Source organism: Maniola jurtina, chromosome 17 (genome assembly GCF_905333055.1).
Source record: "Maniola jurtina chromosome 17, ilManJurt1.1, whole genome shotgun sequence".
Lineage (NCBI taxonomy): Eukaryota > Metazoa > Arthropoda > Insecta > Lepidoptera > Nymphalidae > Maniola > Maniola jurtina.
In genome coordinates, this window is record NC_060045.1 from 5,111,670 (window position 1) to 5,133,973 (window position 22,304).

The 22,304-nt window shown below is 38.7% G+C and overlaps 2 protein-coding genes across 6 annotated transcripts in view; one reads left to right on the forward strand and one right to left on the reverse strand.

Moving 5' to 3' along the window:
* Positions 1 to 176: 176 nt before the first annotated feature.
* On the forward strand, positions 177 to 14,932 carry LOC123873762. Of its 2 annotated transcripts, XM_045918780.1 has the most exons (18): positions 177 to 366; positions 452 to 537; positions 667 to 710; positions 1,372 to 1,578; positions 2,379 to 2,473; positions 3,205 to 3,311; positions 3,860 to 4,261; positions 4,349 to 4,768; positions 5,603 to 5,728; positions 6,751 to 6,795; positions 6,965 to 7,594; positions 8,425 to 8,580; positions 11,140 to 11,329; positions 11,976 to 12,339; positions 12,661 to 12,826; positions 13,196 to 13,391; positions 13,847 to 13,979; positions 14,587 to 14,932. In XM_045918780.1, exons 1-18 carry the CDS (start codon positions 257 to 259, stop codon positions 14,719 to 14,721), a joined length of 3,612 nt encoding a protein of 1,203 aa, XP_045774736.1. In that variant the 5' UTR covers positions 177 to 256; the 3' UTR covers positions 14,722 to 14,932. The 2 variants fall into 2 exon arrangements, with proteins under 2 accessions (XP_045774736.1, XP_045774737.1); XM_045918781.1 differs by lacking the exon at positions 5,603 to 5,728.
* A 3,129-nt stretch (positions 14,933 to 18,061) lies between these two features.
* The window catches only part of LOC123873770 (protein gustavus), a 95,313-nt gene continuing 91,070 nt past the window's right edge, over positions 18,062 to 22,304 (reverse strand). For all 4 annotated transcript variants that reach the window (XM_045918797.1, XM_045918795.1, XM_045918798.1 and 1 more), the window contains exon 5: positions 18,062 to 22,100. In XM_045918797.1, the coding sequence (XP_045774753.1) occupies positions 21,964 to 22,100 (137 nt within the window). In that variant the 3' untranslated portion in view covers positions 18,062 to 21,963. The remainder of the gene's footprint in view (positions 22,101 to 22,304) is intronic.

Genomic DNA, 22,304 nt, shown 5'->3' on the forward strand with positions numbered 1-22,304 from the left:
AAGGGGCGCCGCGATGACGGCGAGCGCCGGTACAGTCCATACTACATAAACATATAGTTTCCCCAACTTGTAATTATCTAAAAACTTGACATTGACTAATCAGTGTAAAGCCAGACGAGAAAAAAAAAGAATTACAGTGAAGTGACTTTGTCAAAAATGCATTTGTCATATTTGAATTTCAACGGCAATTAACTGGTGAAGTGTGGCAAAGGAAATGTTTTGATTTTTCGCAAGTTTTTAAAGTATATTAAGTATAATGGATAATGCTTTAACCCCGAATAAGATCCAGCGATTGATTCATTTTGCCGAAGACAAGTCATTCAATTTGCACCGCCGAGTGCTGACAACTAATGATGAAACTGAAAGGTGAGATCTTATTATTAAAATATCGTTTTTTCATTACAAATCTTTTCGGTATTTGGCAATATATTGTTATATTGTTCATTTTTAGTGCTGTCGGGCGTGATCAAACAACTTTTAACCAAACAGACACTAACTGTGTATCGTCTGGAATACTCGACTTGGAAAATATCGAAGGTAATTTCTTGTGTTATACCTTCTCTGATAATAATTTTGGAGATTCTTAGTCTATCAAATTTTCCACATTAAAAAGCTTTTTAAAATTGCAATAAGCATAATTTTGAACTCTCACCATTATTATTGCAGGTTTTGGTGAATCTGGTCTTGCAAGTATTTCATTGAGCAAATCAGTAAGTACCTATTAATTATATTATTTGTATGTTTGCTAATAAAGAAGTTATGTTAAATTGTGAAATCTTAGTGAACATATGTTTTACTAGTTTTCAGCTTTAGAATAATGGTGCAACTAAAGTTTTTAAAAAGATTAACAGCATTAAACACTCTGAAAGCATCTAAGCAATATTTTTGTATGAAAGATCTTTGTCATTTACCAATGACAATATTTTTTCTTGTTTCTCAATTTTTGTGAAATAGAAATCAAATAAATTAATTGCAACAACTGAAAGTTAAAATTAAAGACAAAACATAAATGTCTTCTTAATTTTAAGGGGTCTAACGAACGGAACTCAGTGTTGTACTAAGTCTTTCTGTCTGTCTATCAGCGACTCTGACTTGCACTTGTGCAGGGACATAGGTCCAACTTGAAGACACTTAAATAAAAGTAAAATGAGTAAACTAATACTAACTAAATAAACACAATAGGAAAATAATCTCTAAATTTCAGAGAATTTAGAGATTAGTTTACTTTTTTATTTATTTATTTTTACCAAAAAATTATAAAAGTACCTACTCTGGAAAGCACTTTATTTTTACAAGAAATCTCTACCAGTGACCCTTGGTAGTGACTAGTGAGAGAAGCTGTAAATGAAGAGTATTTTTAATGAATTTCAGAATGCCTTCAATCCTGGTGAAATGACAGGCCGATCCACAGAAGCAGATAATGCCAATAGTGACCCTGGGTCCTCTAGGGCTTTTGAAGAGTATGGCCGTCACTCAATGTCCTTGGACAATATCACAAGCCACATGGACAAGCAGACTTGTGAAATACAGGACCTGATGAGACACTCTATTGCTACTAATTATTCCTTTCACTCTAAGGTACACTGTCACTATTTTGATAATAATCAATTTACTGAGTAAAGAACATCCAACTAACAAAATATTATGATGTACATAGTAGGTAGACCACAGATATTTATCACTATTTATATGATGATTTTATATAATCAATATTTTAACCCACATAACATTATGTTAAACCACAAAATAAGCCTAAAATCAAAGTCAAATCATTAATTCAAAATAGGTAACATTGTACACTTTTTGATAGTCACTTGTTGGATTTGTAAGATAATAATGTAATGGTAATAATTAATTTTAAAGTAAAAAGTTTCAAACATGCCCAGGGTCGAAAAGAGCCCACAACAAACCCAACCAGGTATTTTTTAGTATCACCACTTCATAAAATCACAAAGACTTATTAGAACTATCAAAGCTTAACGCAACTCATACCCAAGGTTTCTTATCATCCATACTAATATTATAAATGCGAAAGTGTGTCTGTCTGTCTGCTACCTTTTCACTGCCCAACAGTTTAACCGATTCTGACATTTGGTACAGTGTTAGCTTATATCCTGGGGACAGACATAAGCTACTTTTTATCCCGGAATATCAAAGAGTTCCCACAGGATCTTTAAAAACCTAAATCCACGCGGACGAAGTCGTGGGTATCCTCTAGTTTATAATATACATTTACATTGTAATAAGATTTTTCAATAATTTTTTTTGATGGTTGATGATGAATATCATTCATTGATTGATTTATTTATTTTTTGGATTTTTAAAAAACTGTTAAAGTCTCAGACATAAGCTAGTTAGTAAATAAATTGGAATTTCAGAAAGATTTAACTGCTGCAGAAGCATCATTTGTAATGAAGGAAGGGCGCTTGCCTGTACCACAGAGTGCTCAAATCAACATTCAGGACAGCATGTCGTAAGTGTTATTTGTTTTATTTGCGCACAAGTTGAGCCTGAAACACTTTCTGCATATATTATTGTAAGTCCGCGAGGGCCAGACCTACATTATTTCATAAAAGCTGAAACTTTAACAATTGTTAAAGTTTGAGGGTGTCTTGTAGAGAGTTGCCATGATTCTAATACGGGTCTAGCAATGTATGACGTGATTTCTAATAGTATTCTTAAGAAAATATATAAAAAAAATTACACTGAAGCCACCATGAACCAAACGTCATAGATGCTGATTGTTTCTCCCTGTGTTGGGGACAATACGCAGGGAAACTTTCAGCTTTTATAAAATTTCTAAGGACTGGCCCTCGCGGGCTCTTATTCCAATAGGGTTTTCTCCTTTGCTCGAAAATTAGTTCATTATTAAAAAAACAAAATATCAATTGCCTCTTTTCGATACGCAATGAAACACCAACAAAGACACCAGCAATTTCCAACATGACAATAATAGAAATTGCTGGACTGTTTCATTATGCTAACAAGGTTCTCTTAACTTGACACTAGCGAAGTGCATTGTGCTAGATTGGCACTACAAAAAGCCACCAAACAAGAAAAGAAGAGGTTCTCTAAGTGTACACTGACAAAAATCTGACTGACTGATATATCAATTTTATCATTCTAGCCACTTCACTATAATATTTACTTAATTTAACAGTAAATATAATAAGTAAATAATTTTGTTAATATTTTGAACTTTAGCATGACTGGGACAAACATATCAGCATATTTCAAGAATCGATGTCCTGAATTTGGAAAAATACTTAGTCACACTGACAGCCCAGATAGGGGGGCAAGCATTACAGAGGGTAAGTTAGGTTTTTTATTTGACTACAATCACATATTTATATGTAGGACACATATATGGAGGAGACCTATGCCAATGGGCAAACTAAATGAAGAGGAAAAAGGAAAAGAAAACACCAGTGCCAAAAAAATATATTTATTAGTTTCAAAAATACACATATGTACATAGTCCTAACGTAATTTAATTAAATGTGATTCAGTGAATAAAAGAATCATGAAAGGCAGGTAGGTAGGTCTTATAGCACAAGTAAGTAAAGAAAAAAAATCAGAAAACCATGAATTTGTGGTCACATCACAAAAAAATAATTAAAATATGTTCATGAACAAATAATAGTACTTTCAATAAAATTTTAAAAGTAAGATAACTATACCAAGTGGGGTATCATATGAAAGAGCGTTATCTGTACATTCTAAAACAGATTTTTATTTATTTTTACGCATTTTAATTAATGATTTTGATTAAATGTTGGAAAAATACCCGAGTACGGAAGCCTCGGTGCGCGAGTCTGACTCGCACTTGGCCGGTTTTTCTACTATTGTAATTTTTCAGTATCACCACTGGGATTTCAAGATGCCTTACAAATTAATCCAAACAGTACCTACAATATGGATCAAAACTTGGACTGTGTGCCAGTTAGACAGCCACGCGAAAAGAAAAGCCCTCAGCCTCAGGAAAAGCCCATTGCAACCAATTTGTTCCCAAGCAAAGGAGATTCACCCGTCTTTGCCTTACCAAAATCCCCACCTAATAAAGTTACAAATACTGTTCCTAAACTGCCTATAGGGGGTAGTAAGACAATAAATCAGATGTCAAGTCAGAAACCGTATATGAGTACAACCAAGCCCACGGATATGTTGCTGAGAAATGTGCAGACTATGAACTTGGCATCTGATGATACTGATTATTCTATGGAGAATTCGTTGAGTATTTCTAAAATTGCCGACTATTTAGGTAAGGATATAAACTGACCGTGATTTTAAATTCACTGTAACTAAGAATTAACTAAGAATTAAAATGTCTCTATTTACCTATTTTCAGGGAAGGAATCAAACATCAGCATATCTGAAATGATGAAACTAAACAATCGCGCCAAACAAGTTAACAAAAAGCAACCTCTAACAGAACTGCAGGTCAATATTCTGGAGAATAAAGATTCAAATAAGGAGATATATGTAACAAATCTCAGAGACACTAAAAACGCAGACACAGCAAGTTCTTCAGGCACTCTAAATACTGTGATTTCAGTTGAAAAACTCAAATTAAGTGGAAAAAACGTAAATCCAAGTATAACTGTCACCCGTTCTTCTACACAAAGTCAAAATGACGAAGAAGAGTTAAAAAGCCCTAGAATGACCCGCTCTAAATCACCGTCGAGCAGAAGCCAGACTACCCTCAGTACTGTACAAGATAATATTGCCAGTTTCAAATCTGGGAGCAGTCCACTCTCTATTAGCAAAGGTATGTATAAATTATCGCTTGTTCCCACTAGTTAACTGTTTAGTTCAACCATTGAACTAGTGAGTAACTTTTTTTCTCAGTAGTATAAGTTCATCTAAATTCTTACTGGGAGTAAATAAATGAACTTAGATAGAGAAGTGAATTTAAGGATTAGGAAACTGATTAAATTAAATCAAAAAATTAAATTATGTGTATGTAGCGTTATCTTTCTGTTCTATATTAGTTGCTTAATTTGGTTAATTTGTTTAAATTAATATTTTTTCTTCAATATGCTTTTTGTCTGCTTTCATTCAAATATTTTAGAAAGGTTGTGTCACTTTGTGTGGTAGCTATCTATTAACAAAGTAGAACTTTCTATCGGTGCCTGTGTGACGTTATTACAAAATGAAATAGTTATTTAATGAAATAATACTCTAGCCCTTTAACTGGTCGCTTCTTAAGAACTTGTAGTCTATCAGATTATAAAGTCTGCCCATGACATTAAAAGCTGAATAATTGTTGTGGTTGGCTTAATTTATAGTATATTTGCTGCAACAATGCATTTTAACAAATAGCGCAAGAGCGTCAACCAATCAGTGTGACTGAACGTCCCACTGCAGCAGTCACACTACCTGCGGTTCGATTCCGGAAAACCTGCATCCAATCTTTATTACAATCGCAATTGTTGTGATTGGTTGGATTTATCGTATTCTTGTTGCAACAATGCATTGTAGCCAATAGTGAGCGAGCATTGTAGCTGTAATTCTACCGCAATTGAGCCCTTGCTCAAAACGCCGGGGAAAACTATTACAAAGAAGACGAAGGCACGTCATGGTGACAAGTTATAACGCTTAGTTTCAGGCGACGCTAACGCGTCTCGCATCCCCTCCCCGACTATAAAGTATAGGGAGTTAGATAATTCCGTAAATTGGGAGGAGGTGCTTTGCCGAAAGCGCTTCACTCGAGAGCAGCTGGCTGAAGGTTTGTGGGCCTCGCTTCGCTTACGTGGGGGATATCACTAAAACTACTACTACTAAAACAAAACTAATACCTGCCTGTAGCATTTAAAAGTTTTATATTATTAATTAAAATGTCTAATTACTAATTAAATATTAACAGCATGATAGCTCATGATTAAATTGTTCTGATGAAACTCTATTTACTTACATAACTACTGCCGATACGATTTCAATTGGCATTTTTGTAGGGTTCCGTACCTCAAAAGGAAAAGCGGAACCCTTATAGGATCACGTTGTTGTCTGTTTGTCTGTCCGTCGTGTCTGTCAAGAAACCTATAGGGTACTTCCCGTTGCCCTAGAATCATGAAATTTGGCAGGTAGGTAGGTAGGTCTATAGCACAACTACAGGAATAAATCTGAAAATCGCGAAATTGTGGTCACATCATTAAAAAAAAAAATTAAAATATGTTTCAATTTTCAAAGTAAGATAACTATACCAAGTTGGATATCATATGAAATATCATATATATCATTTACCTGTACATTCTAAAACAGATTTTTGTTTATTTTTATGCACAAAATTTTGGATTTATCGTGCAAAATGTTGGAAAAAATACCTGAGTACAGAACCCTCAGTGCGCGTGTCTGACTCGCACTTAGCCGCGTGTTTTTTGAAATTCTACTATGACGGACGCATCAAACATGGTATATTTTTTAATTTTGTCAACCAAAGATAAATAAAACTTTTATATATGTATGATTGTAAATTGTTTATTACTAGATGATGACCGCGACTTAGCTTTAGCTTATTAAAAATTCCGTGGGAACTTTTTGATTTTCCAGGACAAAAAGTAGCCTATGTTGCAATGTCCCCGGCATTGTCTCTGTACCAAATCTTCACCAAAGGTTGCCTGTTGGAGATTGGTCTGAGCAATAAGGCCTTTGCATACAATTGTTTTTAGTTTCTAGTTTCTTTGTTTTGTCTGGTTACAGCTAGCAAACAGACACAATTTTGTATTAATAATATTAATATGGATTTTACAGAGCCATGGGCGGCAATCACAACGAGTCGTGTCGAAGGTTTTGTTGGTAAGTTCTTTCTTTTGTGTATTATGCATCCTATCATTTATTTTGTGAATAACAATTTGGTATTATGATCAACTTTTTCGGTAACCTAACTATGAAAGCCACTTTATGCTTTTGAAAAATAAAAAAACATAATATGATCTATAACAGTAACAAAATTTACCATACGCAGGTGTAAGCGTCACTGTTATCATCTCAGTGACAATGCTAACCGACAATTGGCTGACCGGAAGGCTCCAGTTCGACGATCTGCCCAACATTAGCCAGCATCTGAGTATCGAGTTACCGCGCCACCCTCTACTCCTGTCGCCGAGAAAAACCGAGAAACTCACGATCAACATCACTTCTAACATAGAAATGGATAGATCCTTACCATTTACATTGTTCCTCAAAGATACCTCGATAGATATTGAGGCTGAATATAAAGAAAACGTGGAAGTTAGCTTCAAGCTGCCTATGATACAAGCACTGTCTTGCGATGGGGTGAACAGAGTTACCTTCCCACCGATACAAGAAAAATCTTCACTCACCAAATATTTTGTACTCATAAGTGACTGCCCAGTTGACTTACAATTAGAATTATCGATTCCAATGAAAGAAAACATGTTCTATATCAAGGCTGTTCAAGAAATTAAGAAGAATGATATCAATAAGGTGCTCACGGATCGTTCTCGGTGTGTAGATGAGGGTCAAGCGAATGCTAAGAAGGGAATTAGTAAACAACTGTGTAGACTAAGCAGTGGCAATGCTATTAAGGTTGCTATAACATTTACCTCGCCGAAGTTAGCTGAATTGAAAATGAGTGAGTATCTATCCCATAAAATATACACTTTTGCATGATTATATAACTTCATCATGACCAACTCTTTGCTGACCCACTAGTAAGGGTCTCGTCTCAGAATGAGAGGTGCTTAGGCTATGGTCTGCCCCACTGGCCAAGCGTGGATTGGCAGACTTAGCACACATTTGAGAACATTATGGACAACTCTCAAGCACGCAGGTTTTTTCACGGTGTTTCCTTCACCGTTAAAATAAGATAATTAAGCAAGTGATATTTAATTGCTTAAAACGTACGTAACTTCGAAAAGATAGAGATTCGTGCCCGGAATCGAACCCGAGATTTCCCGAATAGGTGGACGTCATTACTAGGCTATCACGGCTGTTACAGACTTATCAATTTGATATACAGATATACGAGATTTTTCCGAAACATTTATAAATATTTAATTATATTGTTACATATAGCGATATTTTTAATTGAAATTCCATATCGCACGCTTATTATTAAAGTGACCTAGAGTAAATGAGTTAATCACTAGCTAAGATCTGTTTTTATATACACACACACAGTCATGTTCTGGTAGGACTACTTCTTCTGCGAACTCTATACAACTACATCTTGTGACATTTTTATCCAAATAAGCAGCGAAATCCTCATTTCAAAACGTTTTTTTCGATTTGTCATAAACGGACACCTTTAACTGCCTTTTTGTACCTACATTTTAAGTTTTCTTTCCTTTTTTGTAACCTGTCATTTGTGTTTTGGGTTGCAATAAAGTATATACATACATACATACATACTGATTTTTAAATCCGGACTATATATTAAGTGAAATATAACTTGTGAAATAGATGATCAAATGGATCAAACGGCCACGTTCGAGAGCACTCTCGTGGTGGCAATGATCGGCATCGGCACTGTGCTGAAGAGAGTGAGCCTCGTCGGGGCAGTGGGCAGCGCCAGTCTAGCCGTGCGGCCGCCGGTCGGCAAGCTGTTGCTTACTAGCGGTAAATATGTTTCTTGTAACTTACTGTATAACTAGTTGATGACCGCGACCACGACTCAACGTCGCAATGATCGGCATCGGCACTGTGCTGAAGAGAGTGAGCCTCGTCGGGGCAGTGGGCAGCGCCAGTCTAGCCGTGCGGCCGCCGGTCGGCAAGCTGTTGCTTACTAGCGGTAAATATGTTTCTTGTAACTTACTGTATAACTAGTTGATGACCGCGACCACGACTCAACGTCGCAATGATCGGCATCGGCACTGTGCTGAAGAGAGTGAGCCTCGTCGGGGCAGTGGGCAGCGCCAGTCTAGCCGTGCGGCCGCCGGTCGGCAAGCTGTTGCTTACTAGCGGTAAATATGTTTCTTGTAACTTACTGTATAACTAGTTGATGACCGCGACCACGACTCAACGTCGCAATGATCGGCATCGGCACTGTGCTGAAGAGAGTGAGCCTCGTCGGGGCAGTGGGCAGCGCCAGTCTAGCCGTGCGGCCGCCGGTCGGCAAGCTGTTGCTTACTAGCGGTAAATATGTTTCTTGTAACTTACTGTATAACTAGTTGATGACCGCGACCACGACTCAACGTCGCAATGATCGGCATCGGCACTGTGCTGAAGAGAGTGAGCCTCGTCGGGGCAGTGGGCAGCGCCAGTCTAGCCGTGCGGCCGCCGGTCGGCAAGCTGTTGCTTACTAGCGGTAAATATGTTTCTTGTAACTTACTGTATAACTAGTTGATGACCGCGACCACGACTCAACGTCGCAATGATCGGCATCGGCACTGTGCTGAAGAGAGTGAGCCTCGTCGGGGCAGTGGGCAGCGCCAGTCTAGCCGTGCGGCCGCCGGTCGGCAAGCTGTTGCTTACTAGCGGTAAATATGTTTCTTGTAACTTACTGTATAACTAGTTGATGACCGCGACCACGACTCAACGTCGCAATGATCGGCATCGGCACTGTGCTGAAGAGAGTGAGCCTCGTCGGGGCAGTGGGCAGCGCCAGTCTAGCCGTGCGGCCGCCGGTCGGCAAGCTGTTGCTTACTAGCGGTAAATATGTTTCTTGTAACTTACTGTATAACTAGTTGATGACCGCGACCACGACTCAACGTCGCAATGATCGGCATCGGCACTGTGCTGAAGAGAGTGAGCCTCGTCGGGGCAGTGGGCAGCGCCAGTCTAGCCGTGCGGCCGCCGGTCGGCAAGCTGTTGCTTACTAGCGGTAAATATGTTTCTTGTAACTTACTGTATAACTAGTTGATGACCGCGACCACGACTCAACGTCGCAATGATCGGCATCGGCACTGTGCTGAAGAGAGTGAGCCTCGTCGGGGCAGTGGGCAGCGCCAGTCTAGCCGTGCGGCCGCCGGTCGGCAAGCTGTTGCTTACTAGCGGTAAATATGTTTCTTGTAACTTACTGTATAACTAGTTGATGACCGCGACCACGACTCAACGTCGCAATGATCGGCATCGGCACTGTGCTGAAGAGAGTGAGCCTCGTCGGGGCAGTGGGCAGCGCCAGTCTAGCCGTGCGGCCGCCGGTCGGCAAGCTGTTGCTTACTAGCGGTAAATATGTTTCTTGTAACTTACTGTATAACTAGTTGATGACCGCGACCACGACTCAACGTCGCAATGATCGGCATCGGCACTGTGCTGAAGAGAGTGAGCCTCGTCGGGGCAGTGGGCAGCGCCAGTCTAGCCGTGCGGCCGCCGGTCGGCAAGCTGTTGCTTACTAGCGGTAAATATGTTTCTTGTAACTTACTGTATAACTAGTTGATGACCGCGACCACGACTCAACGTCGCAATGATCGGCATCGGCACTGTGCTGAAGAGAGTGAGCCTCGTCGGGGCAGTGGGCAGCGCCAGTCTAGCCGTGCGGCCGCCGGTCGGCAAGCTGTTGCTTACTAGCGGTAAATATGTTTCTTGTAACTTACTGTATAACTAGTTGATGACCGCGACCACGACTCAACGTCGCAATGATCGGCATCGGCACTGTGCTGAAGAGAGTGAGCCTCGTCGGGGCAGTGGGCAGCGCCAGTCTAGCCGTGCGGCCGCCGGTCGGCAAGCTGTTGCTTACTAGCGGTAAATATGTTTCTTGTAACTTACTGTATAACTAGTTGATGACTGCGTGGGCTTAGGTCTTTAAAAATCTGAGGAAAATGAGGTGAGGGGAGAATGAAACACAAACGCGTCTCCACGCTACGCTAAGTGTGATTTATTACGACTCTCTCTTAAAACTAAATATTCTATTGTACTTAGAATTAAGGTCTACTACACACTACCAGGTCATTAACTACTTGTATATAAATGCTGAAAACCCGTCTTCCTTCAAACAAGGCAGATAAGGTCCATTTTACTTTGACGCTCATGTGTTTCGACAGTTAAATTCTATCCACGTTCACGCCGCAACGGAGCAACGGATCGATATGATTTTTGCATGATATAGTTAAGACCTAGAAAGTTAAATAGGCTACTTTTATCTCTGAAAATGAAAGATTTCCCACAGGATTATTAAAAGACCTAAATCCATGCGAAAGTAGTCGCGGGCATCAGCTAGTAATTGAATATTTGTTTTAGAACCCATAATACTAAACTTGTGCAACACGGGTACCATAACTGGTGTTTGGGCGGTGAAGTTCCGGAGTAAGACCAGCACTGAGGGGCAGTATCCTTTCAAAGCATCCGCCACCAAAGTCGAGATACGCCCTGGATGTACGAGCCAATTGAAACTGGTGTATTTTGGACCCCCTGATACTTTGAATGAGGGGTAAGTTGTGTCACAGGCTTAAGATAGATAGATAGATATACAAAATTCATCTGTCCGCAAAATAAAAAACTACCAAAAAACTTGGAATACTCAATAGGACAAAGTAGTACTTTGCACAGACTCATCCATACTAAAATTATAAATGCAAAAGTGTGTCTGTCTGTCTGTGTGTCTGTCTGCTACGTTTTCACGGCCCAACCGCTGAACCAATTTTAATGAATTTGGTACAGACTTGGGATACATCCTGGGGAAGGACATAGGCTACTTTTATCCCGGAAAATCAAAGAGTTCCTATGGGATTAAAAAAATTGAAATCCACGCGGGCGAAGCCGCGGGCATCCTCTAGTACTCTATAAAGCACAAATCAGGCCACATATTATTATGGAGTTTTGCTCTTATCTTTGGGCTGGAATTCCTCACAATTTGAACCACTTCCCCTGTGTGGTGTTCCTACCAGATTTTGATGTGGGATCATCCAAGGGCCAGATCGACCTCAATAGCGGGTAATGCATTGGCTGTTCCGTTCCTTTCCTGCAAAGCCTCATGGGCGGCGGTAACCTACCCTAATAAAATAAAGCTATGATTAAAAACTATGTACTTGTTTAAACAAGCCACTTATAAAAGTGACATATTTTTTTTTTTACAGGACATTGATATTAGAAGATACATCAAACGGTAACATAGCTGCAATTGAAATCGTAGGCGGATCGGATAGACCCAAAACTTTCCCAATCAAAACAAATTACAAAAATATGTCATGGGTCCGCGCTGGCAGGAAAGAGATAAGTTTGAAGAACTCTACAAACCAGAAGATTCAAATCCGATGTCAAATCATGGGGGACGGATTCATGTTGGATAGTCCGGGCGTTGAATCCAGAGGAACGTATGTGCTGTCGTTCAGCCCCTGCGAATGCAGACCGTTGCCGATCGTCTTCGCTCCGAATTCTTATCTGCCACACGCGGCGGCCTTGCATTTAGTGTTCGATAAGAACAGCGATTATTCTAGAAAGGTGAGTTTTTTACTCTCTGAATATGTTTGCTAATTATTTCATGTGTTGAATTTAAATTATAAAATTTCAAGGCATACCAAGACGTAATTTTCGTAATCCGTACCCCAAAACCCTCGGAAATAACACCCATACTATGCACTTTCGTTTTCTAAGAAGATTGCGCCTATTTTTAAAATTATTAATTTTTTTTCACGTAGTTATACCTATAGGTACCTATCTCTTGTTTTGCATAATTTTCATTTATTTTTATCACGTTTCAATTAATAATTTTACTTTACTTAGTTTTGTGATGTGTATTAATATTTAATAATATATATTCAGATCAAACTTCACGGCTGTGCCAGCAACGACAGCGTCCGTTGGTCGGGGCTCATGACGTACGGCGACACGGCGCTCGTGCGCGCAGTGTCGCGCGCCAGTATAGAGTTGAACCTCTTCAACAAAGCCTCCGCGCCCGCTTTCCTCTCCGCTCGCGTGCAGTTTAACTGTAAGTAATGACATGCATCGACATCGTCCGTTGGTCGGGGCTCATGGCGTATGATAAATGTAGCGGTACAATGATATCGTCAAGTATATGTACTAATACAACAAGTGTAAATTAAAAATTTATAACACCCCCGACAAGTGAAGGTTACAGTAACTAGAAAAGAGCTGATAACTTTCAAACGGCTGAACCGATTTTCTTGGGTTATAGCTAAGAACACTCTCGATCAAGCCACCTTTCAATAAAAAAAAAACTAAATAAAAATTGGTTCATTAGTTTAGGAGCTACGATGCCACAGGCAGATACACACGTCAAACTTATAACACCCCTCTTTTTTGGTCGGGGGTTAAAAATGTGGTTTATTTTGTGCAGTACAATACAGATTCCTAGCGGAAGAATCGGAACTGCACGGGCATCGTCGCGTGATGAGTCGTCGCTCACAGCACACCGTGTCGCTGAGCGTGCCGTGGGCGCGGCTGGAGCGCCGCGCGCGCGCCTCGGACGCCACGGCGCTGGCCACCGTCACCGTGCTCACTGGCCCCGAGTTCACGAGGCGCAGGATACTGAGGTATATGCTATTCAAATTCAAAATACTTTTATTCAATTAGACTTTTACGTAGTCTAAAGTACTTTTGAATCGTCAAGAGCATCTACCACTGGTTCGGAATGCCTTTCCTAAAGAGAAGAACCAGCAAGAATCTAAACAACTATGTAAGAATAGGTATAGTAGTATTTATTGCAGAGGTATTGGAGCTCCTTCGGCATAAATTGTTACTCGCACTATACCGTATCACTACGTATAGTACTATCACTTTTATAAATTACGCCGATGTACCTGCGCAGAAATTTTATTTTTGAATGACATAAAACCATCTCAGCGAATCATAGCGCGCGTCCGTCCGCTTTTGGTTGTTGCCTATGCGCCATGTTTTGTTTTGCCTTGGACTTAAGATTTTATATCAAAAAGATTAAGACAGTAAAATGGTGAAGTTTAGAAAACTGTGTACATTTTATTTTTTTCAGAATACTCAAAAGTGAATCAAATGGAGTGTTGGATGTATCGCTACTGCCCGACAATTTGAGGATGTTAGCAGAACCCTTTGAAGGAGAAGACCCTGCCTTGGAAAGCTATCTCGAAGAATTTAACGAAACTAAGGTATGGTAGACTAATCCGCCCTCACCGGCCCACTACTGATCACAGGTCTCCTTTCAGAATGAGAAGGGATTAGGTCATAGTCCGCCACGCTGGCGAATCTGCCGACTTCAAATATTTTTGAGAACAATAATATGAAGAACTCCCAGGCATGCAGGTTTCCTCACGGTTTTTCCTTCACCGTTAAAGGTTCCTGTTAGGTTAGGGTTCTGTCATTTTCTTATTACATTGGTAAGAAAAAAAAACTCTAAAATTTAGTTTTTTTATTACGTTACATAATTTAACTTACAATTCTAAAAAATAAACTTAAATCTAAATTAAAACTTAAAAAAAAATTAAATTAAAAACTAAAATAAAATAAATTAAATCTAAAACCTCATCAAGACCACCGCAGTGAGGCGTTGTACCCAAGCTGCTGGCAGCATTACCCTTTTGCATGGCCAAACTTAATTCTTTGCCCAAGGTAGCTGCCAGCTCTTGGATCCCCGATTCGATAACCGTTTTCGAAATTTCCTCAAAAAGAGCTTAAGCCCCTGGGCTCTGAGCTCTTTTTGAGTAAATAAATAAGTTTTTAGTTGAATTAGTACCAATGTTATTATTACTTCCACAGGAGTCACTGAACGAGTTAATCGAAGGCTTACAAGAGCTCACAGCACAAATCGACCTGCCGCAGGACTTCGCGGACGATCACACCATCCTCATCGCTGATGACACAGTCTTCGAACACCATACCCTGTGCGATTGAATTTTTATTAATGAACTGTTTCTATTATGTAATGAATAATTGTGATATTATAGTTAGTATATAATATTTAGGGCTGATTTTACAATCAAAATATCTTTTATCTGAGGAATGAGGTTTTAACATTTTTAGGGTTCTGTATCTCAAAATGAAAAACCAAACCCTTATATGATCACTTTGTTATCCGTCTGTCTGTCGTGTCTGTCAAGAAAACCTATAGGGTACTTCCCGTTGACGTAGACTCGTGAAATTTGGCAGGTAGGTACGTCTTATAGCACAAGTAAAGGAAAATATCCAAAAACCGTGAATTTGTGGTTACCTATATCACACAAAAAAGTGTTCAATAAATTTAAGTCGCTAAATCACATATAGATGGTGCAGACCGTTAGTAACTTGCAGAGTTCTACATAAAGGTGTTAGGTATATCATGTATTGTATGATGGTACGGAACCCTTCGCATGTGAGTCCGACTTGCACTTAACCGATTTTTCTATAGGAAATCTGTCAAAATGTCTTTACTTCTGAGATAAAAGTTATTTGACGATTGAAAATTCGGCCCTTAGTGAGTACATAGTTAGTTAGATCCCAATCGAAGAAAAAAACCACATCATAAAGTGCATGACCAATCATTTCATTTTTATTTAATTACTAGCTGAGACCTACTAATTGTTGTATAGTCTGCACAAAATGAGAACTCACTCGCCGTTTTTACTCGGTCTCAACTGTCATATCAAGAGTATGATTTTAGTTAGGATCTCATTTTGTACGCAAAAAAATAGGTATAATTTTATTTCCCCATATGTCCATCGGGAAAAACACGCCGGCAAGCAAGTGCTGTTTACAAATATTTCATGTTATGAAATGTGCCGGGCGCTTCATGATGTAGGTAATTCTAGAATCGGGCTACAACATACTTTTAAATAGTTATTATATAAGAATTATAACTATATTTAAAACGGTTTGATTCATCCGTCCAAGACTGTATAAATAACTAAGCATTTATGTACTTAATTTAGTTCTCCACAAAACTAAATTGACAAATCAAGACGCATCCTATAGCATTGTTGCAGAAAAAGCGTTAATGTTTTAGACATTTTAGATTTGTCAATTTTGTAATATTTTTGTGTACAAAATCTTGACAAAATATGATCTAAGGTAATCGTACACGGCCGTAAAACAAACAAATTATGCAATTAAATTAATTTTGAAATTAATAAAAAGTTAATAATCCAATTTATTTTATTTTATTTTTACCTGTGGTGAATCTGCTCGAGCATGTTGCAAACCTCTGCATGGGGAGGGACTTCGTCTGTGTTGGCGCGCGTGCGGTGCCTTTTTGGATTGTTTTTTTTTTTGTTAGGAGTGGCCGGTTTTTGTTTTTTGGCGGTGGAACTGACTGGAAAGCGCTCTAAAGGGGCGCCACGCGTGTGTCGGCGAGCGCCAGCGCAGACGAAGTCCATACTTGTATGGTTTCCCTAACTTGCAAATAACTACAAACTTGACATTGGCTAATTTGTGTAAAGCCAGACGAGAGAAGAAAAAAAGAAACCTCTGCATGCCTGGAGTTCTTCATAATATTCTCATCTGTGAAGTCTACCAATCCGAACTTGGCCAGTATGGAGGTCTGTGGCCAAATCCTTTCTCATTCTGAGAGGAGACCCGTGCTCTGTAGTGAGCCTTCCATGAATTGATCATGATGATGATGATGTTGCAGTTCGATACTCAGCGTCAACGGAACCCAAACGAACATTTGGGTTTCGTTTATTGACTGAGTAAATAATGCTTAGTTTGATGATAGAATTAAAATAATATGAGACTATTTGAGACATCATACGTGATACAAGATGAAATAAATTTTTATTTTAAATTTCTTTCAAACAACTTAGTGATAGGTTATTTAATAATTTTATTAAAAACGAACTGCCTATATAAAAAAAAAAGATCAATAATCTCTACGTTATTTATCCTATAGTAGTTTACAAGAATAGATTTCTGGGTAAAAACATGCCGAAGATGCTTCGCGGTCGCGGTCGCTGCCTCGAAGTCGATCTCGCTATATCTACATGGATGTCGCGTGCGAACAAGTCGGTTCAGTCGTCCCTGGATGCTCAGTTAAGTTGCTCGTCATCGCTCTGACACTTATTTACACCCTTGTCTGTTTGCATACATTTGTTTTAAATGGAGGTGACATCGAAGTAGCGAGCTAAACCGTGACCGCGAGATATCGCAGTGAGGCATCTTCGGATTTTTATTAATTTGAATTTTTAACATTCCCGCCCTTGTGATAAGCGGCACAAAAACCACCATAACAGTAACATTTTAGGCAAGGAATGGAAGAGAGTTGCTTTAGCTTGTGGATCAACAGGTAAACTGCTAATTTATTTATTGCTAACTAACAACCCGCCCCGTCTTCTGATGGGTGGAAATTAGTGTCAGAGCGATGACGAGCAACTGAGCTGAGCATCCAGGTGCGACTGAACAGACTTGTTCGCACTTCGCACCGACATCCATGTAGAAATCGCGAGATCGACGTCGAGGTATCGAGGCAGCGACCGCGACGCATCTTCGGCATGTTTTTACCCTTATTTGTCATGAACATCAAACTGTCAGGTTAGGATTATTTACAATCGCCTGCGCAAATAGGATTAGCAGTAGGTAACCACCCAGTCTTATACCCCCTTTTTAGTTATTTTGTATTAATTTTTAACCGACTTCAAAAAAAGGAGGAGGTTCTCAATTCGTCGGAATCTTTTTTTTTTTAATGTATGTTCACCGATTACTCAAAGACCCCTAAACCGATTTGGAATTTTTTTTTTGTTTGAAAGGGTATACTGTGCAGGTGGTCCCATATAAATTTGGTGAAGATCTGATGAATATCTTCGGAGATGGAGAACAGAACTCCTCAATGGATAAGAGCAAATTGCTAGCGATCACTGTAATAGCTTAGTAAACAGTAGGGTTTTAACTTGGCACAGTATATTATAGTACAGTGGGGCCACTAAAAATTGTGAAATAAAAAAAAATCAAAAGAAAAATAAAACCGACTTCAAAAACCACAAGCACTAAAAAGTAATAAATAATTCTTGTTTAGTTACACGTGTAATGTACCTAGGTATGAAGTCGGGCGAGCTTCACATTTGGATTTCTAATTTTGTTTTATTATGCTCGCTCGATTTCATACCTAGGTACATTACACGTGTAACTAAACAAAAAATATTTATTACTTTTTAGTGCTTGTGGTTTTTGAAGTCGGTTTTATTTTCCTTTTGAATTTTTTTTATTTCACAATTTTTATCTAAGAATGAATGTATGGGTTGGTAATTATTCTCAATAAAAAACATTATTATTTCATAATCATTTATTATTTTCTTAACCAGTATATTTATTCCAATCGTTTTCCTATTTTTTTTATTCATTGTATCTAAGAGATTCCGCTGCCAATGGCAGTTGTCTGTTAGAAATGACTTTAAAAATATTGCCTACTACTTATAAAACTAAAATGCAATTTCCACTTATAATAATTCAATCGTCATCGCAAAATGATAGTTTATATACAGGAATAAGACGTTTTTAAAAATTAAAATTGATATTTCGCTAATTATATACGTTATCCTTTCGAATGAGCCCCTATCTGTTAATGTATTGCAATAAATTAACACTAGTTTGGGCAGAAAAGAATACACTAAAATAAGCACGTATCTCTCAGAGCTCATTCTAAAGGACTTCATTTCATTAGTACATCCAGCTTGGTGTATTTTATGTTACCATGAATCTATCTCTTACACAACAAAAATATTCCTTATCACTCGGCTCACACTACAATCTCTCGCCATTCATTCGTCACTCATTGTCATTCATGCATAATTCGTTCACACGCACGAAACGTTCATAAATGTCGCATTTGGCAGTTTATCATAGTAACTTCACACACGTCGATATTCACACGAAACCCTTCGTATTCATATTTTACAAAATAATACTACTTTGCGTTTACATTCAATGTTAACCGTGTTATATAAAGCTAGAGGTCAAGTGTCAATATCGACGGCAATGAAACAGCTCCACGTGGGACTACTTGCCGTACAGTCTACATACAAAAAAAAACTTAATGAAATGGAAGTACTTATTTTACATTTCTCAATATAACTAATTTGCGTTAAAAATGGCTGACGTATTATTTCATTAGAAAACGGTGCTTTGAAAATCCTATTCTCAAAAACTTATTGCATTACACCTAATAGTCTAACGTCACAAAAGACGAAGAGAGAATAACAGGAGTTTCTAAAAACTCGAAACATTAGGTAGTTACATCGCATAACGGTGGCATGGGTAAGCCAGATTTCTAGGAAAAAGACAACAACAATACTTTATAATAAATTGAAAGTAGATTGTTTTTATCAACACAAATAATTGTTTTGTGGAAATCTGGCCTTACGTATTGTATAGCATAATATATAGTGTCGTTAGGAAGTAACGTCAAAGCGTTCCTTCCACGCGAGTGGAAATTCTATTCCTTTTTAGGGATTCGTACCCGAAGGTTGCCAATGGGACTCTATTACTAAGACTCCGCTGTCCGTCCGTCCGTCTGTGTGTCTGTTAGCGGGCTGTCTCGTGAACCACAATAGGTAGAGTTGAAATTTTCACAGAATGTGTATTTCTATTGGCGCTATAACAAATTCAAAGATTTCAAAATGGCCGCCAACGATTGTGCCAAACCCTTTGTGTGCGACTCGCATTTGAGCGATTTTTTCTTTACTAGGTACTTTAAAAGTACTAAGAGATTCTATTCTGCTGATACTTTAAGGTTTGTTTATTAGTTAGGTCATGATTCGCTAGCGACGGAAGGCATGGTTTACATGCTATGGAAGCAGGAGTTAACATAAATATTCTGAAATTGACTCAAAACTAGCGTACATTATAGTTTACTCGATTGCAAGCACTGTTTGAAGTCAATTGCTCTGAATAAGGCCTAACAGTTCCGACATGATTATAGTAAAATTTTCAGTAGCATTTATTTTAAAACAAAATAATGCGCGTCTCCTTTATTATATATGTACACATCACACAATCACACGTTTTTACAATAGGAATTAAAATCCTAAACTAAAAATAAACCAGTCACTTAATGAGCTATATAATAGTATGTAAGATTGCCAACGATACACTGGCCTAGACACGAGCGGCGCACTCGGTGAGACGATCGCATTCTAACATTAGATATCGATATCGCGGAGGCTCGTGAGTTATGTATAAATTGCTTGGATCACTCTTATAATATTTCTTAACAAGTTAAATACGATGTTCTGCAGTGACTAGTTCTATTCAATGCAGATATTCATATTCGATAAGAGATCATATGGCTTTCAAAAGGTGCGGCTCGCATATGGATCGATGTCAACACAAATTTTGGTCATGATTTTCTGCCACATTTAACTTATAAATATTATCGTATATAAAACGTCCATAATTTGATAATATCGGTAACGGAATAGTACCATCATAATAACCGCCCACCACTAAGCGTCAAGATATAACTAACCCATCCACAATTATTGAATACTCCACAAACTTCTTATGGTATGCTTCAACACGAATGTAACAATATTTTCACATACAAAAATGCTGGTGTTTCCTTTAAAATATAAATATCACAGTTAGTGCAAAAATAAATGATAAAATGTTCACAACGGAATTATACGTAACATGTTAAATCAGAACATCCTAAACCCGTTACATTCATGGAACTGCGTAACTGAATTTATAACATTTTGTAACATATACAGCATTGGAATTATCATAGTCTTGTAATAATTATTTTGGAAGTTTCATATTATATGCTACAGCTAGGTTTTGGAAGCAAGGTTTTGTATAATTTATTACTCTTTAACACATTAAATGGACAGTAATTTCCTCGAACAGTGAGAGCAAAAGTACAAAACAATTAAATAGATGTAAGTATTGTATTCATAGAAAGTAAGAAATCTCTGGTGATTGTAATTTCTTTGGTTTGTATCTCAATAAATTATTTTAAGAGCCGATTTACACATAAAGATAAGGCAAATATTACATTCAAAAACATACTATACGTAAGTGACGTAATTATAAAGTAGGTTTTTATGAACAGTAGGGTTAATATCAAGTAGAGAAGCACTTATAAGAATATCTGAGCAGAAATCGTAAATTGAAAAGTCTCGATTCATTAATTTCTTGGCAAAATTCGGAATCAGCTCTTATTACAACTTTGGCTTTTACACCACCCATTATTTTGCTTTGAGATGCTAATTTTCTTGCTACTTGAAACTTTTTACTTAAATTGTGGACTTAAGTTATCATTCTATGGTACAATCACCCTGTAATATTTGGAAGTAGCAACATAATATCATAGTTCACATAGATTTCAGTGTTAACATAATGGCTAGGATAAGACACTTATATCGAGGAGCCATGTTCGAGGTATGATATCGTAAGTTTTATAGTTCGCATCCAATCGAGCGACGGAAAGTAGCGCTTGTCAAAACTGTCTACATTGAGAGCATATGTTTGATTGTAAGCATGCTGGCCCGAAAGCCCGAAGTTGAAGTGGTGATTGATAAAAGCTGAGTAAGTAGGTTCTTCTGCGTTTGTCGGTTCTAGTTGGCCAGCTGATGTATGTCACGAGTAGCTGCATCTCTATCGCACTCCGCCGTGATCGGGCTTTGCTTTTTTTAGTCGTTCGTTAGCATTGTTTGTTGTTCAGGCCGGTCAAGTAAGAACGTGAAAAGTTTCTTGCCCGCTGTTTGAAAAAACTTGCTTTCAGAGTTCCGAGTTTTAAATCTTAAGAATCCAAACATCTATATATATCCGCGCGGATATGTTTTTTAAAAATCCTGCAGGAACTTTATGATTTTTCCGGGATAAAAAGTAGCCTATATGTTGTTAATCCAGGGTACAAGGTATTTCCATTTCAAATAACCAAATCGGTCAGTCGTTGTGGTGTGAAGAAGCAACAAACATTCAAACTTTTACATCTGAATGAATAAGCAAAACCATGCACCTGCAGGCAGGGCAACTCGGGCAGCACAGAAGAATTACAATTTCTCAGCTTATATCAAACAGTTCATAATGTCTACGGGCTCCAGCGCTGGACGCTTGGTTTCAGACGTGGGTAACGTCTGCACGGTTAGCATGGGAAGCTTGTGCGTGCAGCGGGCGCGGTCATGTGTAGGGGGGTGTGTCTGCGGGGCGCGGGGGCAGCGGCAGCGGCGGCTAGGGCGCGCGGTACAGCAGGTAGGCGGTGAGCGCGGGCGGCAGCGCGAGGCGCGAGGCGGCGGCGCGGAGCCGCGCGCGCCCCACGCGCTGTCGGATCACGCGCCTGCACAGCTCCATTAGCGGTAGCGGCTCCGCTGTAACAATATGAAAGTATTCTCATTATAAACTTCAACATACTCGCGTTGACATCTATAGAGCGCACTTTGACTTTGCTTGGACTTAAGTTTCAGTTAAAACGAGAGAGATTTATGCCAGCGGTATAACGCTGGCTAGTTTTAACAGTATCTTAAGTCTGAGCAAAGTCACAGTGTGTTCTTCTGCGTTTGACACAACCAGTA